This window comes from Cervus canadensis, chromosome 21 (genome assembly GCF_019320065.1).
Source record: "Cervus canadensis isolate Bull #8, Minnesota chromosome 21, ASM1932006v1, whole genome shotgun sequence".
Lineage (NCBI taxonomy): Eukaryota > Metazoa > Chordata > Mammalia > Artiodactyla > Cervidae > Cervus > Cervus canadensis.
Window position 1 is genome coordinate 23,822,205 of NC_057406.1, and position 19,779 is coordinate 23,841,983.

At 34.2% G+C, this 19,779-nt stretch overlaps 1 protein-coding gene across 4 annotated transcripts in view; it reads left to right on the top strand.

The window, feature by feature from the left end:
* LOC122423947 (activating transcription factor 7 interacting protein) overlaps positions 1-19,779 on the top strand; it is a 108,882-nt gene that overhangs the window by 32,693 nt on the left and 56,410 nt on the right. For 3 of the 4 annotated variants that reach the window (XM_043441505.1, XM_043441504.1, XM_043441503.1), the window contains one exon: positions 17,504-19,005. In XM_043441505.1, coding sequence (XP_043297440.1) covers positions 17,511-19,005 — 1,495 coding nt within the window. In that variant the 5' untranslated portion in view covers positions 17,504-17,510. Of the gene's footprint in view, positions 1-5,461; positions 5,734-17,503; positions 19,006-19,779 lie in introns of those variants that run through there. The other variant, XM_043441506.1, reaches the window with a different exon arrangement.

The following is a 19,779-nucleotide window of genomic DNA, read 5'->3' on the forward strand; positions in this document are numbered from 1 at the left end:
CACGAAGCCCAAGTAGTTGCCAATCTAATGTAAACGAAGTATTTTCTCTTTGTTTTGTCTTTTTCTGATTATTATCGAAGTTGAATATTTTTTCTTATGTTCCTTTTATGAATTGCTTATTTGATTTTTTTTTTTGTCCTTTTGAGTTTTTTGTCTTTTTTACTCACTAATAGATACTCTCTTATTCTGGTACTAATCATATTAGCACTATGCTTTTTTTTTTTTTTTGAACTGGGGGCTGCTCTGGTACTGCAGCTGTGCAGTAGGCCCGCCTCCCACCCCCAGGTGACAAGCTCTGCCTATTTGGCGGTGCAGCCACTAGGCTGGCAGGCTGCTGCCCACTGATTGGCATGCCCCTGGTGCGAGGCACCCCAGCTCAGTACAGCGTCCTCCCTGAGATTGGCGCCCACGGAAGACGGGCAGGTGGAGGAGCGGAGGAAGGAGGCCTAGCGCCCGAGAAGGGCCGGGGTGCGAGCCCACTGTGCTTTTCAGCTTTAAAGTGTTTCTCGAGAACAGCATTGAAACAAGTACACTATCAAGGGTGAAACTGATCACCAGCCCAGGTTGGATGCATGAGACTGGTGCTCAGGGCTGGTGCACTGGGAAGACCCAGAGGGATTGGATGGGGAACACATGTAAATCCATGGCTGATTCATGTCAATGTATGGCAAAAACCACTACAATATTGTAAAGTAATTAGCCTCCAACTAATAAGATAAATGAAAAAAATAATCTGTGATTAAGAAAGCGCTAGAGTACTAACACTGACTAAACAATTTAGTTTAGAATTTTAAAAAGTGAAAGTGAAGTCGCTCAGTCGTGTCCGACTCTTTGCGACCCTGTGGACTGTAGCCCACCGGGCTCCTCCGTCCCTCGGATTCTCCAGGCAAGAATTCTCCAGGCAAGAATACTGGAGTGGGTTGCCATTTCCTTCTCCAAAGTAAATGCTAAATAAAGTGTTTCTCGAAACTTGTGGTTACTTGTTACTTTTCTGTGCCTTTGATATTTCTCTACATTGAGTCATATACCCAGCATAGTTCTAATATTTCATATCCTTTCATAGTTTTGTCAGTCTTTTTCTTATATGTTGATGTTTCTAGATACTTTTTTTCTTGCTATTCTGAGTTAAATGTTTTCTTCTTTATATCTTCTCTGAGGTCTTACTCTTTTTGTTAAGATTTCTAGAACAATAAATGTATGAATATAGTACCACACTTTTTGTTTCTGCCTTTTATGGAAATATCTGTGATGTTTTACTACTAAATATGAAGTTTTCTATTGGTTTGAAGTTGCCATTATCAGCTAAGCAAGCAGTCTTTATGTTCTTAATTTTCATTTTTACCTGTGAATGAGCCAGGGAACATACTCAATGCCTTTTCAGTTTCTGTTGAAAAATGACAGTTAATTTTTAGGTTGTTAATACATATCTGAATATGCTTAATTTTTAAGTTATTAGAGGTATTTAAAATGTTTAAAAAGTGCAATTTAGGATAGAAAACTATTTTCATTTAGTAGTTAGCCACACCTTAGGGATAGAGTGCTTCTAATGAGAATGTATAATTTTTTGTTTCTGGGCCTTAAAGATCTAATAGGAAGTGTCAGTCATTTCATACAGACTCCCTCCTAGTTTCTCCAAGGACTGTTCTCTGCACAGTATATTATTCAGAGAGTTGTTACTGCCATTAACAGTGACCTGGCTAATCACATGTCTTCTCCAGTAGAATAACTTTAGAATGTGTATTCCAGTATTTAAAGGATGATAAAAAAATTTTGTAGAGAACTGTGATAAGTATTTGAAAATACCAAAGTAAGGTCTTTGATCTGAATTTGTGAACCCTTGAAAAGAACTTGGTGGTTTATTGCATTTACAATTGTACTTCTTTGGGTTTCCCTCCCCAACCCCTTCGTTTTCCCTTTCTTTCATTTATTTATTTTTTTTTAAATTCTGGAGGCTCTAGGCTCAGTTAAATATTTTAATGTGGCAGACAGCCAGATTTCCAATAGTCCTGAACTCAGCATGTTGCTGTTGCTTAGCAACTACTTGTGAAGTCTTGTGGATATAACTGAATTATAAGTAGGGTTATGGGCAGAAGTGCAATTGAAATTGAGATTGGTAAGAAAAGCATACTCTTTTTTTCCCCCTCCCGTTTGAATTTGAGTTATTCTTTATGCAGAGTCAGTTTTCAGAAATCTGGCTCATAAAAACTGGGTGTACTAACCCTATCAGGAAGACAGTAAGGGCTCTGTAGAGGTCTTGTTTGTAATTACACATTTGAAAGCCTATTTTTATTATTAGGATTAAATAGTCTATACCAGAGAGGTAGCAGTTAATGGAAAGTAGAGTTCTTCTCCTAATTTTCATGGTTATTCATGTAGAAATGTTTCTACAGATTGTATTACTGCCTATATTTCTTTTCCACATTTATGTTAAAATTTACATGTGTAACAAATTTTTTGTTATATTTCTATAAAAGTTTTTAATCACATTGTTTCTTTGGTGTCTTAAAAACTGTCCTATAATAGTGACCATGTAGGCATTTGATAAAAGCACAAGTACTCCAAGCTATCTTTGCCATTTGTCAGTAGAGCAGTGGGTTTTCAAGTGGAATTTATTAAAATTTTATTTAAGGGTCAAAATTTAAGGATCCTCTCAGTCCTTTGTTTTCCATTTATTCCAGATGGAAAACTTTAGATCTAAAGGTCTTGAATGATTTGCCCAAGCCAACTCTCTCCAATCTGTGTTTTTTTCCTGCATTATTGTCTTCTACTGATGCAGATATAAAGCTTTTTTTTTTTTTTTTTTGCACTCATATTTCATCAGTTTATACAAAGTTTAATTGTAGTCTGTAATTTAAAGTAAAAACATAAACTGAATTCAGTAGCAAGCACAACTAATCTGAGCTGATTTAGATGAGAACAGAAGAACGTAAGATCTCAGTAATACTTCTGGTCATCAGTCAATGTATTTATAGAATGGGTGGAAAACATTGACTTCCTTGGTCTAATGGTTAGTAGGAGAGAGATTAAGAGAGTTTCCAAAGTATAATGTTTTGGTGAGATTTGCAGATTTTTTTTAGGTTCTGAAAGGAAACAAAGTGATAATCCTTAGTTTTTGGAAGGAAACTGTGTTTTCTTAAAATACATCACAAGCTTTTTGTAGTAGCTTCTGATAGCCCAATTTGTGAAACTAAGCTTTTTAGGAACATTTGCCTAACACAAGTAGATTATATTCTCATGCATTGTTTGCCAGGGAAGTTCCAGAGTGGGCATGTAATTTTTCTTTTTTTGCTCCCTGGAAGAGTGCTGGTCCATTCTGAGTTGTATGCCCAAGAGAGATCTTGTTATCAAAAGCACAAGTTTTTTCTTAAATTCTAACAGAAGAAAAACATAGATTTGCAAATAAAATCAATTCAAAAAGTTGCAGTAAACATAATTTTAGTTAAATCTATTCAGCAATAATATACTAGCAAATATTGCTTTGCTACAGAAGAGAAAAATTATAGGTACAAAGAAGAATTTGAGTTTCCTCTTTGAAATGAAAGATTAGGCTTCTTTTTTTAATTTAGTTCTGTTTATTGTTAGAGTTAAACTTCTGTACACATAGGCTATGGCCACAGAATATCTGGTTCTCAGACGACACTTTGAATACCTGTGGGTTGTAGGAGGGGAGGGTCTAGAGATGGGTAAGAGTATAGAAAGATGGAGGAGGGTGACATTTCTTGCATGTATCTAAACTTCTCTAGAACATTTACTTGCTGTACTAATTTTTAACGCTAAGGTGCCATTGATAGTTCAGACCTCCCAAAATTCCAATTGGTGTGTGATAAAATGTTTACTTTGAATAATATTCTGCAAATTTCATGCTTTTTCTGTTCTCTTGAAATATAAAACTGGTGTCAGTAAAACGAAAACATATAATAACTGCTTTAAATAATTTTAAGAAAATATGAAGTGCTGAGATATATATTTAAAGTGATAATTTGACTTACATATCTGGAATTGTAAAATACTTTTTCCCACTTGTTGGGCCTTGTTATCAAATTTTGACCCATTTGTTACATTCTTCCCCCCTAATTATAACTCGTAGGTTAATTCATATCTTTTCTTTTGATGAGGATCATAGTTTGTTCAGGTAAGTAAACAAGATGAATTTACATTTAAGATTTAAATTGCCTTAAAGGTGTGGATACAGTTCTAGGTTAGATCTGAATATCCAAGTCACATGTGAATACAACATTAAGAAAAATAAGTAAAACAATAAGCTAAGTTACCTTTCATTCAGACCACTGCTTAAAATAATAATATTTATGTTTTTAAAGGCTTGGTTAAACTTAATTTTAAAATCTAGCTATCCTTAAAAGGATATACTACCAATGGATTGCTTTTTTGATGTATTTTCATCCTTAACTGGAGCTCTTTTTGTTACTTAAAACTGTTCTGCATTTTTATGTCTTAAACACATTGTTTATAAGCTTTATTAAAAGTAAGTCTTTTACATATAATTTTCATAATGAAGTTTTTAGACTTTCCTAATATCAAATACTTCCTAATATCAAATGGCTTCCCTGGTGGCTCAGACAGTAAAGCATCTGTGTGCAGTGCTGGAGACCCGGGTTTGATCCCTGGGTTGGGAAGATCCCCTGGAGAAGGAAATGGCAACCCACTCCAGTACTCTTGCCTGGAAAATTCCATGGATTGAGGAGCCTGGTAGGCTACAGTCCATGGGGTCACAAAGAGTTGGACACCGCTGAGTGACTAATACTGAGAGAGACTGAAGCATAATTAGGTTGGAAAGTTAGAGTGGTGACAAACATTCTTTTGTTTGGGTGACAGAAACGTGTTGTCAACTTTAATATTATCCCACATTAGACAAAACTGAAAAACCAAACATAGCAGTATTGTAAAGATTAAATATTTATATGTTTAACTTTTGCTTGACATGAATAACAAGATTGTTTGTTTTCCTCAGGAATTGTTTTAGTTTGAGAAAACAGTTATTGAATGTTGACTGTGTGGAAAGCACTATATGTTGGAACAAGTTTGTGTCAAAAATAAATAAGGCCTAATCCCCACCTGGTTAGAGATCTGCTTTGATTAATATTTAATCTTTGTATTTTTAATACACAGTAAAATCTTTTACCCTTAAGTGAGATTCTCAAATGATTGCAGGGGAAAGGTGTTAGAAAAAAAATGCAGCGCTATTCAGATTTTGACAGATTTTAGAAGTTTAGAGATGTAAGAACTATGATTAAAGTGTTAACTTTTTCTCCTGAAAAAAGAACACTTAAATATATATGTACATACATACATGTGTACATATATAAGTAAAATGGTATGGACAATGGCATGTAACTTGAAATTGGTCCATTAATTTAGCTTAGAATTCATTTTTCTTTAATTGCCACTTAGTAAGAAAAAGTTCCAAGTTAATATTCTAGATGATGAAATGCAAGGTACATCATTTTCCCCAGGAAAATAAAGTGTTTTTGCTGGTGGTTTTCCTCATATATATTCACATCTATTCTGGGATTCATACTAGCATATTGTTTCTATTTTTAGGCTGTTGCCAGGCAGATTAAAAATTTCTCCTTTTAGGATTGCCCACTTTCTAGTTTTCTGATTGGTTACATGAACCTGCTTTCTTTAGCCAACCACAGTGACTATGCAAATTGTATTTCAGTTTCTGTTGCAGTGAGAGAACTGATAAGATGGCTGCAGGGGTTTTCCTTTGGGGTATGTTTATTATTCTAAAGAGGATTTTCATCATTATGTAATAATAAGCAAAAGTAGATTTTTTTCAAAATGGCATTTTATTTTTTGAAATGTGAAATCAACTAATTAAACAAGTTTTATAAGCCTTGAGAAATGCCTCTTGTGTGTCAGATTAGGTTAATTTTAATGGAGTTCTGTATTGAACCTTGTTAGAGGCAGCATTTTCTGTCAGTGGGTATATGTTACTTTTTGTTAGTAAATAAACATCCTGACTTCTCAAAGGAAGGTTGACTTCTCTGTAAACCTGCTGTATGTGAACATGCCAACATGTTAGTGTGTAATTCTGTCAGAGATATTCTAGATTACTACCTTTGCTTTATAAAGTAATTTCATTGTTTCGCTTAAGAATCATTTTATTTTAGTTATATGTATATAGCCCATCATTCTTTTAGTTGATGTTCACTAAGTGTATATTATATTCCAGATACTGTGTAGCTTATTAATATTATTCCCGGATATTTACTTTATTTTTTATTCTTTTGTTAAATGACCTGTGAAGTACGTCATAGTGATACCAGCATATTTTTAAGATGTTTTCTGACAGCAAAACTTGGGCATTTAAAATGTATTAATCTTATACCAAATACATGATGAGATGTGCCAAAGTATTTCATAAAATATACTTAAATGTAGGTATTATAGTCCATTTATAATAATTATTTATTTTGAAAATTGAAGTATAGTTGACTTACGGTTTTACATTAGTTTCAGGTATAAAATGTGATTCAATATTATTATAGGTTACATACCATATAGAGTTATTACAGTTTTACTGACTGTATTCTCTGTGCTGTGACATTCCTTCCCTGTGACTTATTTATTTTATAACTGGTAGTTTGTACCTCCTGATCCCCTTCACCTGTTTCACTCATTCCCCACATTACCTCTCCTAATAATTATTTCTAGAAAGATATAAGTAACGTACTGTTAAATACAGTGGCAAGACACTTCATACTGAATAAAGATAGCACTGATAAACTGTAACAAAGCATTATGTAACTCCAGAAAGTTCAGTAAATAAACCTTGTTTATAAGCAAGTTTATCATTAATTACATGTAAGGCCTCTTGGTTATAGTGCCAGTTTATAGTAAAAGAGAATGCTCCTGTTTCACTTAAGACTCCCTAGTCCTTTTGGAAAAGGCAGTTGATTGCATTTCCTGTGCATAGGATACTTGATTCATATATGTATCTGGAGTGTTCATTTGCACCATGCTCAGTACTGTTTTCTTGTTGGTAAAATTTCCTTTTTCTTTTATCTTATATGAGTATCTCATGCCCATTATTACATCCTGTGAGATAAACATACTATAAAATTATGTCCCATTTAGGACAGGGGAAAAAAGTAATTGGCTTATCTGAGAGGAACACATGGAGAACAAGGTTGCTGTTTTTTTCTACATATTGCCTTTTATAGAAGTATACTAGTGTAAGTATAGGTATATTTGTTGACCTAGAAGTGTTAATTCCCTAAAGTGGGAACCAATACTTAGTTCTTTTTGTTTTTGTTGCTTTGTCTGTGTTGAAAGTGTGACCCAGTAAAAGTCATAGGTTGAAAACAAATGAAAAAGTATTCAACTCTAGTTTTGCTGTTTAAAAAAAAAAATCACAGGCTTATTGAAATGTAATTCACATGCCATACAATCCACATGATTAAAGTATACAACTCATTGGTTTTTAAAATACTCACACAGTTGTGTAACCATCACTATAATTAATTTTAGAACATTTTTTTTTATTACATTATAAAGAAATCTTGTATCCGTCAGGAGCCATTCCTCATTTCTTCCCCAACCCCCAGTCCTAGCCAGCTACTTATTGCTTTCTGTCTTTATAGATTTGCCTATTCTGGACATTTCATATAAATAAAGTTACTCAATATGTGGCCTTTTGTGGTGGGCTTCTGTCACTCAGCATGTTTTCAAGGTTTATTCATGAAGTAACATTTATCAGTACTTCATTCCTTTTTATAGCCAGATAATATTTCATTTTAATGGATATACCACATTTTATTTATCAGTTGCTGGACATCTGTTTTTATGGCTATTATGAATAGCCACTTTTAGGAGGTTATGAGAAGTGCTTCTATGAGTATTTGTGTACAAGTGTTTGCATGGATGTGATTTTATTTCTTGTGGATATGTATACCTAGGAGTAGAATTGCTAGATTTTTGTAGCAGCACTGTTGAAGAAGTGCCAGCCTCTTTTCCAAAGCACCTGCTCCACTTTACAGTCCCGTCAGCTGTGTGAGGATTCCAATTACTCTCCATCTTTTACTAACACTTGTTATTTTCTGCTTTGATTATAAGCATTGTGTTGTGTGTGAAGTGTTAATTATGGTTTTGATCTTCATTTCTCTAGTCACTAATGATGTTGAGCATCTTTTTATGTCTGTTGCTTATTGGCTTATCTTTGGAGAAATATCTATTCAAGTCTTTTGCTCATTTTTAAATTGGGTTGTTTTATTGAGTCATAGCAGTTTTTATATATTCTAATAGATACAAGTCTCTAGTTCTATTGTTATTTGCTTGGATAACTTAATGAAAAGTTACTTTTAAAAAGATACTTGGATGTTTAAGAGCTTCTTGGTAATAATGTTGGAGCTAATATGTGAACCAGTCTGTAGGCTGATAAAATTGAGGGTGTACAGTCAGAGCTCATTCACTGTGTGAATAGGCCTTAGCAATTATATTAAATGACTTTTCCATTTTCAAAGAGAGAAGAAAATAGTGGCAAATACAGTATTTATGGCTTATTGTTTTGAACACTAGAAGACCTCCATGGTTGCAAAATTTAAAGGATGAAATGCATAAGAAGTGTACATATGCAAAGAAAGCAATTTCATGCTGAATCAAGTGTCTTTTTACTTTACTAAGTTAATTATTATCCATGTAATGAATGATAGTGGCATAGCTATTGATGTAAAGTTGAACTTGTATAACTTGTCACTTAAATGGGAAAAAATATGCCTTGGTATAGGGTTATCTTTGAGTTAAGGAGTTGGGATGGGGAAGGAGTAGCATGCTCTCTGATAGCGTTATACAGAAGGCTTTGTTTTTAATTTCTTATCTGGATGATGGGTACACATATGTTCATGATATTAGAGTTTATATCTTGCTGCATGTTCTCTGTATTTAATAATGAAAAATTAATTATAAAAGAACATAAGTATTGCTAGACTTTAGTAAAATAATTCAAAATTTAAGCTAGAATCAAACCTAGCAAGCATCTAGTCTCACCTCCTCAGTTTTACTGTTGAGTGACATGAAATCAGGAGAGTTTGGGTGATTTATCCTGTGACAACTATTATGCTAATGTTGGAACACAGAGTAGATTTGGTTTTGTTAGTTTAGAAATCTTTGTTTTGCCAAGCTTTTATAATTATGTATTTTTGAGATGTGGTAGATTATATGTGCATGCATGCTCAGTTGTGTCTGACTCTTTGCAACCCCATGTACTGTAGCCTGCCAGGCTCCTCTGTCTATGGAATTTTCCAGGCAAGAATACTGGAGTGGATTGCCATTTCCTACTCCAATGGGTAAATTATATAGTTCACTGTTATTCTTATTCTGGTAAGATTACATATCCCTGCGTTTTTCCATGTGACATGAATTGTTTCCCCATGAGAGCTTTTTTCTCTCTACCCTCTTAACTTGGGTTTAGCCAATGGGCTATGAGTGAAAGTGGCGTCTACTGTGTCTAAGAAAAAGCTTTAAAATCCATTGGATATTGTATGGTTCTGTCATTGTGGGCTTTTTTTTCTCGGTCATTATGGGCTTTTCTCTATGCCACAAGACCTGGAATTGTGGGGGCTGGGGAAGCATTTGCTGCTTCTTCAGCTGATGACCTAGAATGAAGATTGTTAGTTATTAGCCAGTAAAAAAGCATTTTTTTTTCTTACTGCTTTATTACCTAGTGAAAGCTGACTGACACAGAAAGTAAGCTCTCCATCCTTTCTCCTTAGATTGAGTCGATAAGAAAAGTAAGCGCTATTTCCTATCATTTGAAGGATTTACCTCTTTCAACTTGCCCTCCTAAATCATTCTGGGTGTTTTATTTCATCCAAGTAAAGGGTGAAAAATTTTGGACAAGTGGTTCTTAAACTCTTGAGGAAATAAAATACATAGCAGTCTGTAATTTTACTCATGCTGCCTGGGTGCTGGTGGAGTTTGATGAGTCGACAGATAAGCTAGTGGGCCCTGATGGATAACTGGCTAATTTTCTGAGGGGTTGTAATTTAATAAGTGTGTTCTATAATTGAGTTTGTTGGATCAGGTCAGTTAGTTTGACTTTGCATGTATGACAGAATGATCCCCGAAATACACTGGAAGAAGTGATTTTAAGGTATCTTGTGTTTGCCTTTTTTCATGTAGACTACTCTAGTATTCTTCAAAATATATCAGTGAATGCAACAAAGTAGACTGTAGTGACTGTTCTGGTTTGATGTGCTTATTAATCAATATTGATTTGCTCTTGCTTTGTCCAAGGGATTGTTGGTAAAGCAAACTTCTGTTTCCTTTGTTGCTGATTAGTTTTAAACATTTGGTTAAGGGATATCCCATTATATGTTTTGAAATCTCAGCTGATATCATGAGGTTGCTGAGAGGCAGAGGGGTTATTTGTTGCATCAAATATTATGAGCGCTTGAAACCATACCGAACTCGTGAGTATTACTAGATAAGGAACGGATTTCCAGCAGTTAATGTTTCCTTTTTTTTTTTTTTTAAGGTAGTAGTGTTTTTCTGCAATTGAGGGAAGAACCATAGCATAGTAGAATTGAGGAATTGTGAACTGTAAGGGATTCTGGATTCTCAAGTAAAATATTGCCAGTGCTTTGTGAGTGACTTCAAGAGAAGTTTGGAAACAAGATGAAAATCCTTGTGGAAGTTTTAATAGGAGTAGTGATTATGTTTTACTACAGTTTTAGAAAAATAGTTATGGACAAAGTTGACAAGATACCTAGTATTTAAGATAAAAGTTTAGAAACTGTATTAAATCTGCTCAGATAAATAACAAGAGGATGAATCATTTCACTTGCAGTTTCACCAGTCTTCACTAATGAGCAGTAAGCACTACACAGGTTATTAACATTTACTGTGCAGCAGAGTGATTATTCTTTATGATTTTATTTCCAGGAGTATTGCAGAATTCTCAAGTAAAATTTAGAAGTGCAGAGTAAAATCACACAGTTCTCGATTGAGAATGGAATTCTTAGCACAGTAACTGAGTTGCATTTCTACAGAGGCTAGGAATCCTCAGCATAAAGTGATCATTTAAGAGTAAGCCATCATTAGTCAAGCCTACTGACTAATGTTTATTTAATCTATTTAACATAAACTCAAATCTGAATAAAAATTATTTTTAGCATCCCATTATTCAGAATAATGTTATAGTACTACCAGTTAAAAGCATGAATTTAATTTGGAGTACCTGTGTCAAAGATAGAAATGTCAAGTCCACTTAAATGGCTTTGCTTAGCATTTTGCAAGTTTTTGCTAAAATTTTATTTTTAAATATACTTCATCACATATCCATACTTTGAATTAATACAGTGTTTGTGTATGTGTCTGTGCCCTTTGACCCAACAGTTTTGGTACTTCCTGTTGTTTTGTTAGTTAAAGCAGTTCTTGGAAAGCAGTAGTATAGATCCTTGTTTATTTAATCAGGAAAACCCTGCTATGGACCTGTTACTGAAATAAGAATCTGGGGCTATGTTACAAATATGTGTCAATTTCATCGTTCACCTTTAATTTTACACGTTTGGATTCTTGGTAGAGCACTTGCCCTCATCTGCTTCCCTTGTTGCCGGGCAAGGTTTGTGATGCTGATGTCTGATTGGTCCAGGCAGCTATGGCTTTAAGCCAATCAAACAGTGAATTTCAGTTCTCTCACAAGACTAAAGCATTCAAGCAGCTGCTGATTTATTTTTCCTATGGTGAGATTATATAAACTAAAAGTATGGCTGCAGCAAGCTCCCTCTTGGGTATGTTTGAAAAATTACAAGGTTCATCTGTAATTGAAAGAGAAAAAATGAAGTTTATTTTAAAAACTTGCTACTAAAAATCTCATAGGTTTGAGATTTTGAGGAAAAATATTCTGATGACAGATTTCCTAATTTTATTTTATAATTTTATATTTAAAGGACTAGAATGATATCATATAGAAAAAATTTCCCTTCAGTTTACATGAATATTTATTATGTAGTATATATATTTGCTTTATTTCTTCAAAAGGGGAGAGCTCATAACCTTTTTGTAACCTGCTGCCAAAGGCAGTTAAGGTGAAAAGAATATAGTAATTGTACTTATAACAGTTAATGCGGGTTATCAAGAATCACATTTTAATTTCATTAAATGAATCAAACTAAGTCAGTTCAGTGCAGTAGACAACAAAACATTTTATAATGCTATCCATTAGTTGACCTTTGGGTCCAGAATACAATTAACTTTTGGAATTGGAAATCTATCTATAGGGATAGATGGGTATGAAAATAATCTTGTTAGTTATTTGGATTTAAGATTTTGCTGGATTTTTAGTATAAATGTTTTATATATGTTAAAGACTACGGAATTTTAAAAAGAAATTTACAGTTGAATTTTGCAGATTCTAACCCATTGTGTAGAGACGTATGTTCTTGTTATGTATTGTTCATATTTGACTCATTCCCCAGGTAGGGCATGGATTTATATTTCTGGAAACATTCTTTAAATGAAGATAAATAAGATTTACACCTTTTATCCTATTTTATTTATGTGGTATATTTTGTGCATATTATAGGTTTAGAATTTTATGCAATTATGTTCTAGATTACTTTTATCAGACAAAGAACCTCACTGAAGTGTTGCGAATCCAGGTTTTAACTATGTTTTTCTGACCTTATTGTCTGTCTCCTGTTGCTGGGCAGGAATCAGAATGCTGGCTGCTGATTGGCTGAGTTTGTGAGCAGCTCTTGAACAGCCACTTAAATTCTTAAGCTTTTTGAGCAGGCAGATTGTAGGCTAAGACATTACAGCTTTTGGTAATACTTCTCTTTGTTGTTTCATAGCTATAATCTCTTTGCTAGAAAGAAGAGTGTGAAAGGAATGGGTGGAGGGGGATGAAGCAGAGAAGAAAATAATGGTTTCACTGAAGAAGAGGCTTATTGGGCTTTCCTTAAAAATAATTTACCCAAAATTTGAAAAAAAAAAAAAATTCCAAGCCATAGAGACTTATTTGCAGGTAACACACCCTTCTTGGTTATTAAAATATAAATTCCTTTAGTAAAGGTGAAATTCTTGTTAATTCTGTACAAAAAGATTTTTTTTTTTTTAAAGTGGTGATATTTCCCCACAGTTCTTGAATCTGAACATTAAAGTAAGGACTTAAAACATTTTTTCTTACTATCTTCCTTATGAAAAATGTTTTGAGGAGAAATAGTTCATTACATTTTACACATTTACTTCTAGATATGGCAGACACTTTCTGCTGTAAAATATAAGTGTTTTTCCTATGAAAATAAATTACAATCCTGTGAGAGCTTCATGACTGTAGTGTTGCTGCCTAAAAATGTAGTGTTTCTTTTGTAGTATAGTTTTGTGAACGATATGTCAGTTCCGGATGACGATATTTAAAATGATCTTTAGAAATGTTTTGTTCCAGTCATATAGTAATGGAGACTTGTTTGCAGGTAACACACCCTTCTCTCCTGTATCTGTCTTAAATATACATTATTTATGCAAAATAGATTTTCAAAAACTTACTGCTGATTGGTTTGCATAGATATGGCTGAATTAGTTTGAACTGGTTGTTCATGCTACTTCCTTCTTGCTTTGTTATTCATTATATTTACTTAGAACCCTTAAAAGATCTTGTAAATGGCTGTAGTGTGCGCCCTTGTGGGTACAAATGGTAGTTATTCTGTAATTGTTTGTATAGTCTTTTATTTTACTGTATTGATGGCAATTTTGTTGATAAAACCGGCTTGCTTTGATAACATTTATTTTTATTAAATGTTACTTGGTGGCAGTTAACATTGAACATGATGTGTGCATGGTAGACTTTCTAATTCATATACAAACTACCAAAAATATTTAAGAGATACTTGTTTCAGATTCGGTATGCCTGAAAACATCCTGAATATACATAGACAATTACAATAACATTTGTTGAGTGCTAACTGCTTTCCAAACACTTAATGTATAGAATCTCATAATCATTACTGCAACCTCTGTCAGGTACTGATATTCCCTTTTTAAGGTGGCTGATATTAAACATTGAAATGCTAGGTAACTTGCCCTGTGTCACATAGTAAGTACATGGGAGAGTTAGAAATCAAGCACATGTTTCTGTTGGCAGAATTCATGTTCTTACTGGAATTACTAAAAATTATGAAAATACGCTTTTAAAAAAAGAGGAATGTTTGTTTTTAATGCATCTGGCAACAGCAACCAGTTATGTATATAACGGCTGAGAAATGTGGCTGTTACAATGTCAAAATCCAGAAGAATTGCAGTTCAGTATTTGAAAATATTTAAAGGGTAACCACACTCCTAGTACTATAAATTTAATCATTTTTATGCTTGGAGTCAGCAAGGAAAATGTCTACAAAACTTGCATTGTATCTTCTTTGCAGAACATTTTTCAATAAGTGCGAGTTTAAAATGGATTGTAGGTGGGAAAAATTTTGAAGTTTAAATTGTAGCTGCATTTAATAGTCCTTAAAAATAGTGCTGTGATAATTTTGCTTTAACGTTTCTTCTCATTTTAAGGTAATTTTTGTAAATAGTTTTACTCAGCTCTGTAACTTAAAAACCCAGGAAGACTAAGACCTATAAGTAGTTGGCTTACAGTAAGAGTATGAATGCATATTTTATACTGCAATCTAAAAGTACTGTGACACAATGGTTAGTTCTCAAGCTTTATTGGCCTCCAGCAAATAGGCTGGGCCATAGTTTTGTGCCTTCCAGCTAGAGGAATGATGGAGTATCAGGAACATACCTGTAACTGGAAAGTTGGGTTTATTGTTTGTTGCAGTGAGAGAGAATGCTCACCACAGGGGAAACTGAGGCATATCAGTAGGAGGATATTAGAAAAAAACCTGGTAAAGGATTTATTTATAGTACAGGTTGGGTTTTGGCGGGGGGCGGGGGGGGGTGTTGAGGCAGGAGAGCCTTGCTCTGGATTAGGTACTATCAGAAAGGCGGGGAGGGAGCAATTCTGTGCTCAATAACTATGTCAGTAACTGTTATCTATAAGGAAGACAAACTACAGTGAGGATAAAACTACAAGTGATTTAAAAAAAAAAGGGTAACCATCACTTATTTAGTCAGAGGGGGAGATATTTAGTAATTTATGGGTTGCTGGGTTGCACAGTGACCTTGTCTAATTTAAATGCTGAGTTTGTTATGTCCAACATGGCTTAGCTTTAAGCATCAGGTCAATTTTTAATAACATTGAGCTTTGAACCTTAAATTCCTAGATTTCAGAGCTGCTTTTTTTCCTTTTCCAAGCAAGTATATCCTAGCATCATTCATGCTGGTAATGGTGATATTAAAGCAATATTCATGATTCCTGTGTATCTTAGTCCTTAAAAGGATGTTTGTTTTATTCCACTGCAGAGTGGCATCATTGTCTTTCTCTAGGACCAAATCTGAACTGGCCAGATGTTAACACAGAAACATTGATAGAGAACATCCTTATCCTAGTTCTGATCTTATTTTACCATTAAGTATGATATTTGCAATTTTCTTTTGTAGATAACCTGTATTAGATTTTACTTGTTTACTTTTATTAGATTTCTGAGAGCTTAATTATGACTCAGTTTTGAATTTTGTAGAATGAATATTCTGTGTTGAGATGATCTGTTGTTTATTTTTACCTTCTATTCTGTTTATGTGGTAAATCACATTGCTTGAAAAAGAAAAATTTTTTTTCTTAAATGACAGAAATGTATTATCTTACATTTCTGGCAGTTAGAAGTCTGAAATTAAGGTGTTGAAGGGGACATGCCCTCACTGGTGAAGCTAAGGAAGGATCTGTTCCATATTTCTCTCCTAGCTATGGCTTGTGACTGACTAACTCCAGTTACCACACAGTGTTCGCATGTGTATGTGTCTGTGTACAAATTTTTCCCTTTTAATAAGTGCACTCACCATATGGAATTAGGACCCACCCTGATGACCTTATTTTAACTTTATTGTCCCTGCAAAGACCCCTATTCAAATAAGGTTACAATTTGAGAAATTATGTCTTAGGGTGCTAATTTATTTTTTTCAAGTGGACATCTTCGTTAGGCCTAAAATCTGCAATGCTTAGTGACTTACTTGTAAATCTACACTGCTTGATTTTTTTATTAATGATATTGACGCTATATATATGTATTTTAAATAGCTTATTCACATAGTTGTGTGTTACTACCTTTTAAAGAAATATACTTTAACTCACAGATGAAAGAAGAAATCACAATGGAAATTAGAAAATATTTTAATAGAACAGTGAAAAATATGACACATTAAAATGTGAGATGCAGCTAAAGCAGCGCTTAGAGGGAAATTTATAGCTTTACATGAATACATTATAAAAAAGAGGAAAGATTAAATTTAATGCTTAATATTTAGCATATTGTGGAACTGCCAGACTATTTTTCCAAAGCAGCTGTACCACTTTTACAATCCCATTGCCATCGTATGAGAGTTTCAATTTGCTCGCATTCTTACCAACACCTATTATTTCTTTTGATAATAGCCGTCCTGGTGTGTATGAGGTGTTACCTCATTTTGGTTTTGATTTGCATCTCTCTGATGACTAAATGATGTGAGGCATCTGTTTATGTTCAATGCTTATTGTCTTTTTTTGTATCTTTTAGAGAAATGTTTGTTCAAGTCTGTTGCCCATTTTTAAGTTTTTTTTTGTTGTTATTTTTCAATTGCAAAAGTATTTTACATTTTCCAGATGTAAATCTCTTACCGGATATATTATTTGCAAGTATATGATTTGCAAATACAGTTGACCCTTGAAAAATGTAGGGACTAGGGATGGCGAACCCCTGTACAGTTGAAAATCCTCGTGTAACTTTATAGCTAGCCCTTTGTACCTGCAGATTCAACCAAACCGCGGGTCAGGCAGTAGTGTAGTATGTATTTATCAAAAAAATTCCAAGTTTAAGAGGACCCCTAAAGTTCAAACCACATTTGTGCAAGGGTCAACTGTATTTTCTTCTATTGTGAGTTGTCCTTTCACTTTCTAGATAGTAATCTGTTATTAATATGTTATTTAGATATTTCTGGTTGCAAATGTAATATTTCTTTATGTTCCTTAATTCTCCTTTCTTTTTTCCCCTATCTCTATACCTCTCCCCATTCCTCTACTGCTTTCATTCTCTTATTTTTCCTATGACAACTACTTTTTTACTTCATGTACTTTTTTAACACTCTCTCCTCCATACTCTGTGAATCCATTAGCTTACTGAGAATGAAAACTAGGAATTAGTCACTTTCCCCCTAACATGCCTAGTAATTGATCTCTTATGAACTGTACCTATTATCAATTTTATGTTATATAAATTAAATAAATATAAAAATTAATACACAGCATTATGTATGTTATGCTTTAAGTTAGCATAAATAATTATGCTTTCTATAAATACTTTAAAATTATATAAAGTGGTGCTTGCTTCTAAGATCAATTTGTAATAAGTCTCTAATTAGGTGGCTTTGGTTTCAAGTGTTAAACTCTTTTTCTTTCTTTTTTTTAAAGATTCAAAATGGATAGTATAGAAGAACCTCAAAGAAAAGTCTTTAAGGCTCGAAAAACAATGAGAGTGAGTGATCGTCAGCAACTGGAAGCAGTGTACAAGGTCAAGGAAGAGCTGTTGAAAACTGATGTCAAGCTGTTAAATGGCAACCATGAAAATGGAGATTTGGACCCAACCTCACCTTTGGAAAATATGGACTATCTTAATGACAAGGAAGAGGTGAATGGCATTGAGGATCTTTGTTTTGATTCTGAAAAAAGTAAAGCAGAATGGAAAGAAACACCCTGTACCTTAAATGTTCACGTAAAAAGCAAGCAGGATGATGACTTAAAGTGTGAACCTTTGTCTGCAAATAATGTAAGTCCAGATCTAGCCTCTAAACTGGCTACTGAACCATCTTCTGGTGATTCAGCTTCTGATCTGGCTACTGGAGGTCTGGAGTCTGGAGATTCTGTCTCTGGAGACCTGGCCTCTGAAGCATTAACCTCTGGTGATCCTGCTTCTGGTGACCCTATCTCTGGTGATCTTGCCTCTGGTGGAATAGTCTCCAGTGAACTGGTCTCCAGTGAGCCAGTTTCTAATGAACTGGTCTCCAGTGAACCAGCCCCTGGTGAGTCGGTCTCCACTGAACCAGTCTCCAGTGATTCAGCGTGTGATGATCTGGCCTCTGGTGATCTTGCCTCTGAATCACTGGCCCCTGATGATCCAGGCTCTGGTGATCTGACTTCTAGTGATCCAGCTTTTGGTGATTCAGCCTCTGGTAATCCAGCCTCTGGTGAACCAACTTCTGATGAACCAACTTCTGAGACAGCCTTTGACCCCACCTTTGACCCAAGTTCGGTACCAGCCTGTGAACCAGTTCCTGAAACTGATAATACACAGCCCAGTAGCAATAAAGGTGATGATTTTCTTCAACAAAATAGAGACAATGAAAAGTTAGATCAAATTTTCTCATTTGACGAGAAAAATAAAGCTGATAGTAATAGTGATGCTGATGCAGAAGCTCTCGAAACAGATGATACAATTATTTGTTCAGATCTGTCTCCTGAAAAGAAGTTAGAAGAAGATGCAATCACAGAATCTGCTCTTGGAGAGGAGGCTATATCTAGCAGTGTGGAGATTGACCAAAGTGAAAAGAATGAAGAAGAAAATTCTGCAGACCTTATAGAAACCATTAGTGAAGATGTTATAAAAGATGACAAAAATGAGAATATCCTAGAAAATACAGATTCTATGGAGACAGATGAAATCATTCCTATTTTGGAAAAGCTTGCACCTGCTGAAGATGAACTCACTTGCTTTTCTAAAGCTTCTCTCCTTCCAATTGATGAGTCAAGTCCAGATTTGGAAGAAAAGATGGAAGGTTCTTTTGGTTCACCATCTAAACAAGAAAGTAGTGAGAGCTTGCCAAAAGAAGCCTTTTTGGTCCTCTCTGATGAAGAGGATATTTCGGGTGAAAAGGATGAGTCTGAAGTTACATCACAAAATGAGACGTGCTCTCCAGGTTAGCATATTATTTAAATTTTAAAGATTTTTATTAGCTTTAATAAACTGCTTAGTAAAACATTCTCATAAAGTTTTAAGTTTCTTTTAGTTACGGAGGAAGTTGAGAATGATGGTGACTAGAATACTCTCTTAACTTGACAGGTTCTTAACTTCACAGAATTCAGAATTAACAAAGATGCACTCTGAGAGCAGCATTGTGTAAAGTGCTGAGAAGGGAGATAAAAAACGTAGAAAATATTACACTTGCCTGTAAGGAGCTTGTAGACTGGGAATAGAGACAAGATGGACCAATGTAACACTGTGATGTAACAATTTCCAGTACATAATTAATCAAAATTCTAAAAGTTGTTCTTGCTGTCACTTACCAACCAAATAACTTTGAATCTATTATAAAGGCCTACTGTTTAATTTATTTTCTTCAAGCGTAACAAATTCCATTTTACAGTTTTCCAATTGAAATCTGATTCTTTTAAGATTCTTTGTCCAGGGAATGATACCATCATTGCTGGAATTCAGAAACCTGGAGGCCTAATTATATGTTTGATATAGACTATCCATTTGCTTCCTAAGCATTCTAGATTCTACCTAATGTTTGACTCATTTTCTAAATGATCTCTTAATAACTTAAATCTCTATTATTTGATTATGTTCCTCTCTTTGGTTAGATTCCCTGTTACTTTAAGAATTATTTCAGACTCCCTATATAAAAACTGTATAAACTTCATGATTTGGTCAATGCTTGTCTTTCCCATCTCTTTTATTATTGCTAGAG